Source organism: Ipomoea triloba, chromosome 14, assembly GCF_003576645.1.
Source record: "Ipomoea triloba cultivar NCNSP0323 chromosome 14, ASM357664v1".
Lineage (NCBI taxonomy): Eukaryota > Viridiplantae > Streptophyta > Magnoliopsida > Solanales > Convolvulaceae > Ipomoea > Ipomoea triloba.
This window is the reverse complement of record NC_044929.1, coordinates 3,502,107-3,510,994: the sequence shown is the minus strand read 5'-3', so window position 1 is coordinate 3,510,994 and position 8,888 is coordinate 3,502,107. Positions and strand designations below refer to the sequence as shown.

At 32.2% G+C, this 8,888-nt stretch overlaps 1 protein-coding gene across 1 annotated transcript; it reads right to left on the bottom strand.

The window, feature by feature from the left end:
* Positions 1 to 4,870: 4,870 nt before the first annotated feature.
* LOC116003564 (homeobox-leucine zipper protein HAT5-like) lies at positions 4,871 to 7,695 on the bottom strand. Its single transcript, XM_031243460.1, has 3 exons — positions 7,338 to 7,695; positions 6,373 to 6,713; positions 4,871 to 5,402 (listed from the first exon to the last, which is right to left on the bottom strand). The coding sequence occupies exons 1-3, from the start codon at positions 7,405 to 7,407 to the stop codon at positions 5,043 to 5,045; spliced, it is 771 nt and encodes a 256-aa protein (XP_031099320.1). The 5' UTR covers positions 7,408 to 7,695; the 3' UTR covers positions 4,871 to 5,042.
* Between the last annotated feature and the right edge of the window lie 1,193 nt (positions 7,696 to 8,888).

Sequence of the window (8,888 nt, the reverse complement as noted above, 5' to 3'; positions counted from 1 at the left end):
GAACGAGTATATTTGCCCAATTTATAAAAATCCTAAACTCTAAAGTTTCAGCTCCGAGTGAAAATACTACTACGTATAATTCTGCTGATCACAGTTTCGTTGGAATAATCCTAAGCTCACTCTAAATTGTGAGTCGCACAATCAATCCACCAATGACATCCTAGTCTTCATATGCATACACGTATAAGAGATTATTTTTTTTTGAAAATACGATTTAATCTAGACCTTCTAGCATTCTTGAGCTATTTTCTCATACATGTTTCTAGTGGGATTCGAACCCCCACACTACCGCCTCCGATCATAACTTTTAAGTCAAGCAACGAACCAATTATGCCAAGTCCGGAGACCATTTAGTAATTTTTGAATGGATATCTACTTAACATAACGTATACTAAACTAGGAAAAACAATGTTACTTGAAATTTGAATAATGATTATGAAATCTAAATTGAGTTAGTAATTATTGAAGAGTGAAAAGGTCACTTGTATAACAGACTTTTTAAAACACATATATGTTTTATATAAACACCATTCTTGAATAATCATCTTCCAAAAAGTTAGGCGACAATTTGTCGGCAAATTATTGTGTGGATTGTGCTCCGAAATTTTGGCGTCGATTGTTGGTTGCCTTATCCATCAAAGAAGGCGATGTTAGTCGGATCACCTGGCCTTCTCCGGTGGAGAAGGCAAGCGCGGCGGTTGTTAGTCATCAAGGTCATTATTGGTAGTCTAGAATTTCACCGAAGCCCTAGTGACATGTCATTTACTAATTTTTGGGCTTTAATACACGAAAATTACATATTGATGGGCTTATTGCAACTTTAAAATGTTCAAGAGTTTAATTGACTTCTCGTATAAAGTTTAAGGGTCTATTTGATTGTTTTTTCAATCTTAAGATTATTCAAGTGTTAAATCCTTAATTATAAGCTTAAAAAATGTAAATAAACATAATCTAACCTTAAAAAATATATATGAAGAAAAATGAAAGAAAACAACTAGGGTTCGTATAGGAATCGGGACCAAGATAAATGCCTCAAATTGTGTTTAAATACTAAAGCAAAGTACAATGGCCATGACCACATGCATGGTCATGTGCTCAACCTTTTGTGTTGCAATGCTCCAATTAGCTTTAACCTCTTCAATTCCTAAATGCATGAATGATTTTTTTTTTTTTTGTTTAAACTCAAACATGGAGAATCGTAACTGATCAATGAAATGAAGCAAATAAAACTTCTTTTAGACACAAACTCCACAATTTTTAAGTAAAATAAATAAATAAATATAGGATTAAAACATGATAAATAATAACGCACTCATCATCTCCAACCCCATTTCTATTCAAAGATGACCCAAAAAAGACAAGGGATAAAGTTTAAAATAAATAAATAAATAAATAAATAAGACATGCTAGAACGAGACTGATGATGTAAAGAAAACGCTATGATTTCTATTAACCTTGCCCACACGATTTCTATTAAGCTAAATGTATTATTTATTACTCATTTGTTTAATCTCGCATCTATCATATACATTAATGTGATTGATCTGACTTTACATTGATATATATTTGTCGCTTAGGTGATGTGATTTATTGTTTGATATGTTTAAAGTGACAATTCGTGTATAGTTTCTAAAGAAACATTTCTTGCCATAAATTTCCTTTGTTGGCTGATTGGCTCTCTCAAAAGTTGCAATTCTTCAAAGCCACAAATTTTGGTATTTTTAACATGTGGAATGTTAAGATAAAAGAAAAGTATTCACATGATAAAAAAAAAGTAATTCATCATTCAATTAAAAAATATTTATAAGACCGTGAAAGAAATTATATGTTGCGACAAGAAGGTTGGAAGATAAAATTATATGTTAGTCTTCTTTATTAAATAGTAGAATGATAAAAATTTAAGGAATGACTAATTGTGATAAAGAAATGAAAGTCAAAGATATAGACCTTGTTTGGTAACATAGTTAGCTTATAAGCCAATTTTAACTTATTTGACCACTATTAACTGTTTGACTTGATTAAACAACCAATATAAGTGTTTGATTAATTAGCTTTTTTTGTAACAACTTATTGCTCCAAAATGCTAAAATTCATTTTGCATGAAATCAGTTTCCAGCTAACTGTTAATTTACCAAACATGCATGCATCTTTCTACAATCAGCTTTATCAACTAATCAAAGGGCAAACAACTATTTACCAGACACTCCCATAATAAGATACTTTTTTTAATAATAAAAAAAGAAGATTAAATGTGAGAATGTATAAATGTGAAATTTGTTCTGCAACAATATAACATGTTGGCCAAATTGGTTAAAAAAAAAATAATTAAACATCTATCATACATATATGAATAATGCTTTGATAAATAATTTTAATACCATCAAATAATGAATTAATATTAACGTGTTAGTCTTAATTAATATTTTAAAATAATTTCATAAATTAATCCATATTTTTCAAATTGGTTGATCGTATTATATTAAGGCTTAAATAAGTAAATTATACGTAGTAATAATTAAACTAGATCACATATTTAACTAAGAGTTAATTCCATTTTATTTTTGAAAACCTTTATTTTTTAAAGTATTCCATGATTGTGTTTGCAAAAAATTTAAAAAAAAATAAAAAAATTCCCTATTGGTCCTAGTATTATTATTGCATAGTCATTTTTTGTCCTTTCTCAACAAACATGTTTAAATGACGTTAAATACGGAGGTATTTTGTTCTTTTTTATACAAATTCGGTTGAACCACCATATTGATGTTTATGAAAAATCATTAATTCACGGGTCAGAGTGCTCTGTCTTCTTCAAGTGCAATTTGCACCTCTACAGAACAATGGTAGATTATAGAACACAACCTGAAGAAATCCAAGCTGATAAAATGCCTTCGTATATGAATATAGCAGGTCAACCCACTTTGTATATAAAAAAAAAAGACCAAAATACTCTTGTATTTAACATCATCTAAGCATGTTTGTTAACATACATGTCACAATAATACTAAGACCAATAAGAGATGCTTGAAAAAAGACTAGAAGTGGAATACCACCTATAAGTTTAGGACCAAAAATGAAATTAATTCTTTTAACTAATATTAAATAAAGAATAAATTTCACTTTTGGTCTTCCGACTATTATACATGAATTACATTTTGTCATTGACTAATGACTATTAAAATTTTCTAATTAAGTGCATGACTATGTAATTTGTATCACATTTGGTCATGTTGTATAATTTTCGACCAACTATTAACGGAAGTGCTCCTAATTTGGTGCATGACTATGTAATTTTTTTTTAAAAGTCATTTAAAATAGTATTTTCTTAGGGGGGTGGGGGGTTATGGAAATTCCTTTCCCCATGGTCCAAAGGAGCGGTGGCCGGCCATAGGCTAGTTAGTGTTTGGTGTGATTCCAACATTACTATTTAATTCAAATTTCCTTTTAAGTAAATGTTGGAGTTGAGACAAAATTTTATTGTAAAATATTGTTTCTTTATGTAAAGGCATGCGTTTAGGGCTTAGGGTGACGCATGCTACTACTATATAGCCGATTCATTAAGAATCAACAGCATCCATTTACAATTGTAGAAAAAAAATATTGATTAATTTATTACAAATTATTTATTTCGTTTTCCATTATATAGTAAGTAATCATTTTTATTATGAATTGATCATATAAGCTATAAGCTAACTCTTAACCGAATAATCTTTTAGCACGTAAATTTTAATGTATATAACTATATATATACCTTTGCTTTGTTATTGAAACCCCATGTTAAGGGTTTAGTTCACATAATGAAATTAAATAGATCAGAGAAAATATGAATATAAGGCTATCCTTAATTAATTTGGTTATTTGAATTAGGTAAACCAAATATTTTTATAAATTCAAAACTTCAAATAGACGTTAATCTAGACCACTTATCATAATCCAACTTTATATTTTTTTTTTAAAAAAAATTATGAGCAGCCACATGACAAAATACTTGGCTCCATTATATTATAATAATTATTTTAAAGAAATATTTAACAGAATATGTTGCGACAAAACTCTCTACGTCCAAAATTTTAAAAATGCTTTTAGGAACAAAACGTCGATATCTTTAGCCAAAAAAGTCGTGGGTAGTGATCTGAGTTGCACTTTTCAACAAAATTTTCAAAAATAATTGACTTTATTAGGCAACTCTGCCCTCTTTTTCAATTCTACCTTCTTTGATGTTGGATGGGATTCAATCTCCATTTTCAGTTTGCATGCGTTAGTTCTTGCACGAGGGTGCTACTTTAATTTGGGGATTATACCTTCCTATAGTAAAATAAATATTTTAAAAGTTTGGGGGAGACGTTTGGTTGAAGTTATACCTTTCTATAATAAAATAAATATTTAGGTAGGATCAAATGAATTTGTATACTTAAAAGCATTGATACTAAGTACATTAAATGTTCAACACTTCCCTTAGGAATAAGGGTCAAATATGTTATCGAACTGCATATGATAATGCATTTAGACTACTGAATCTAAAAACTTACAATTGTATTCTTAAACTAACCCGGCCAATTTCATGTAATTCTTTCAATGGGTAGGTTTCTAACTAGTAACCTTAAAAATTTTTAATTTATTTAAATAACAATATTGTTTTCAACAAACAAATTAAAAGGAAAACTTTTTTTACACGTGTATGTTATAACTAGCATGAGAACATATATAGTAACTACATACATAGGTTTAAACCTTAAATCACAGGATCCCTCACCACTCTCACCACTAACTTGAGATATCGACAAGAGGTAAATTACTAGATATGTCTCAATGACGCATGTTGCTCCAAAGCTGAGATCTCCTCATTGAAGATTCAAAAAAAAAAAAAAAATAGTAGAGTAACTAAGTGATTGTTCACTCATATCTCATTAGTATTTATATAATTCAAAAAGCCAAACACTAAAAGAAGAATTTACAAAGCAAATAACTTAAGAGGAGAAAAGTTATTTTTGAGAAAGTAGCCAAACAAATACATAGTGGTAAAAGGTGGCAACAAGCTAAGCTAGCTAAGGCCATAACCAAGAAGAGGTTGTGTGATCCTCAAGGGAAAACCCCAAATTGCATGAGCTTGGTTGTGTTTGGAATCCATGGTTTTCAAGCTTTAGGAATGGTTGGAAAAGACTCCTTTTCAGGCTATCATCATCTTCATTATCTTGAGAAAAGTCAGAGTCTAATACATGTGAAGAATCTGAGCTACCATTTTCTTGCTTGCTCACCACCATCGGAAAATTCTCTCCCTTTTTGGCTGGGGAAACCACACCACCACAGGAGGGCTGTTTCAGAGGTCCAGTTGCATCATTTGTTTCTGATTTTGGGTTCCCCTGCTGCTGTTCTTGAATAAGCAACTTATCTGTCAGCAACAGAACCTGTAATAGTGGTATTCAAAAAGAGTTAATACTGGTAACTCCAACCAAGATGGCTAAATATACAAATTCGTAAGTATACTGTCACGATTTTGAATTCTAGTTTTTTTTGCTTTAAGCCTAGCCTGTCAGTTATAGGCAACCTACGCTGGTTTATCTCCTTGTGATCTGCACACTTTCAGATAGTGATTGCTAGTTTATCTCGTCATTGTCTTTTTTTACTTAATTGAGTCATGGACTTTGATGGTTTACCTAATTGAGGGTAAAGGGTCTACACAACTGTGTGGATCACGATCTAAAACGATGTTGTTTAATTTTATGAGTTAGAATAATGTACATTATGAGTTAGAATAATGTACTTTATGTGTTAAAATAATGTACTTTATGTGTTGAAAAATATATAGTGTTCGAATAATGAAGATAATGTACTTTATGAGCTATAATAATGTATATTATGACTTAGAATAATGTACATTATGAGTTATAAAAATGTATATTGTAGTGGGTTGTGTGAATTTTTATTTTTCATTTTTGTGTAAAACGACTATCATTTTCGGACCGTGGTCCACAGTACACTGCACGCGATAACTATTGCCTAATCGAGTCCTCTGTTAGGATATCATAGTAATTTTCCTTGAGTCCTTTGTTAGGATAGCATGATAATTTTCTCTATTAATACTTACTTTTAGGTTTAGACTACCGTGATTTTTACCTAATTAAGTCATTAACTGAAGTAATTTTATCGAGTTTAGACATCAATTATAGTAATTTTTTTTCAATTTAATCATTGATTCTAACCACCAATGATTCAATCGGAAAAAATCATCAAAGTTCATGGCTTGATTAGACACAAAAGGACTTTTAAGACTAAATTGAAAAAAATAAAATCAATATAATTAATGACTAATTGGCGTATTAACTTTAGACCTTTGAGTTCAAGAACATAATAATTAGAATCTTGGTTGGCTTTTACCTCATTTCTCAAAGTTTGATTCTGTTTGGAGAGGGAATCATGATCAGCTTTGAGCTTATCATAGGTAGCTTTGAGGGAATCATAGTCCTTCTCAATCTGTTTGGTCTTGCACCGTGCTCTCCGGTTCTGGAACCAAATCGCAACTTGCCTTGGCTGCAGCCCAAGTTGGTTAGCCAATTGGACTTTCCTCTCTGGCTCAAGCTTGTTCTCCACCTCAAAACTCCTCTCCAGAAATCTCACCTGTTCAGGTGCAAGTCTCCTTTTCTTCTCCCCTTGGTAAAAGCAACCTTCACACTCCTCATTGCAATTCCCCCCCTTCATCATCTCCTCTCCACAATCCTCTACATTCACACACAATTAAAATTCTGTTAGGATCAAGCGTGCTCTCGTCAAAAGCTATAACTAGTAACAAAAACGTAACTGAAGGTTAAGGGTTTGATCCTTGGCAGCCTTAAATCTTAAAAACAGTTGCCCCACCCAATAGAGGTGTCTACAATTGAGCGAGAAGATTAGTCACTATGTCTGACGGTGGAAACCCTGGGCTACACCGAAAAAAAGTAACAAAAGCGTAACTTTGTTTCCTTATAAGACTACACACAGTTTCGAGAGCCATGGTTCTGGACTTGACCCTTAGCTTCCGTCCAATAACCCCCTAGTAACCCCCTAGCCATATGGTGTTAGGGACTTGACGCTTATCCAATAATTCCCTAGTCACATGGTGCTGGACTTAGTCCTTTACCGATTTCCACCCAATAATTCTCTAGTAATATAGTGCTGGACTTGACCCTTATTCGTCAGCACTTAACAATTTCCTAGCTACACGGTGTTGGACTTGGCTCTTACCGGCCTCTGCCTAACAAATCTTGATTAAGAGATTGATGCAGAAAAAAGTTAAGATGATAGTTGGATTATACATATATGTTTATATTATATGCTGAAGAGAGTGGGCATAGGATTGATATTACCGTGGACAGAAGGGTCGGTGTTTGAAATCCAGAGACTAGTATTAATGGTACTCATGGTGTCACTATCCATGGCTGCCTTTCTTGCTCCTCTCCTTCAGAAGATCAGATAGAGCTGCAGTTTTATTGAAGCTGAAAGTTTGATCAGAGAGGGAGAGAGAGTTTGAGTGAGGAGAAGATTATAGCAGAGGAAAAAGAATGAAGTTTCACTGGTTTTGACTAAAGAAGGATGTGCTGAGAAGAATGGTAATGTGATAAGCGTGGGAATATAGAGAGGGATATATGGAGAGACAGCTCAGAGAGAGAGAGAGTTCTATAGGAAGGGAGAAGTTGAAGGGGATTATGAACACATTAAAGCAATAGGCTACAGCTAAGCTTTGTTGAAGGCTTGAAAGGGGGTTGGAGATTTCTAAAAATATTAATTTATGAAAAATACAGTGTAGACTCTTGTTCTTTATTTTCAACTTTTATTCTTATGTTCAAAATTTTGATGCTGATACTTTTATTGTGGTCTACATAAAAAAAATAGGTTATTAGTACCGGCAATCCTTATACCATGGACTAGATTGACAGTGCATTGTGAACCCTGGTGCATGTGTATGTGTCCTATGCCGTGAGTTTTTGTGTTTTGTGTTATGAATTTTTTTGCCTTAATTATGAATTTTGTACCAGAAACAAATTAGTAATTGTGGCTTATGTTATAAATTTATATGTTTTGTGTTATAAAATTCTATATCTATGAACACAAATTATGTACTTAAATTAGATTTTAATTAAAAATAAGTAATATATAACATATGTATTTGTCTTGTGTTATGATTTTTTGTATCTTATGTTATGGAATTATATATCTTAAGAGTATGATTTCTGTGCCTCGTCGTTTCGATCCAAGATTCATATTGCTATATGGACCTGGTCCATGATATAAATTACCTAGTACCTGCCACATCAATAAATAGAAGTGATATGATGAAGTAAAAATTGAGAATACATGGAAATGTAACTCTTAATTTATACAATTTCAAATAACCATTACATCATTGACACTTGTAGGCCATTAAACAAAATAATACTCCGTATCAGACATAGTTAGAAGAATAATAGTACTAGTACACTACACGTAATTTCACATTCTACTCCATTTTTTCTCTCCACCTACATATTCCATTTGATTCATTTAAAAAAAATGTGGACTACAATTTTTATTATTTTCTTTTCATCCTCCTCTTTTCATCCTCCTCTAATCAAACCAAGATAGACGGTGAGAATTTTATTTCCTTGAAATCAATTTATCATTTTTCAAGTTAGAATCCCATTAAATAGTTAGGTAAAAAATTCCCAAACTTTTACACACCAAAGGAAAAAACAGAGCTTTGGAGTTGTGCAAGAAGGTGAGGAAACAGGGAAAATGGTAAAAGGGAGAGAGGAAGAAGAAGACAAGAGAACAAGTCCAATCTCAGTCCTTTTCAATAGAGAAGCTCTGCAATTTTGGGATACCGTTTCAAACTTCAACCTCATGAGTAATGAGTACACCCCCCCCCCCCCCCCCCCCCC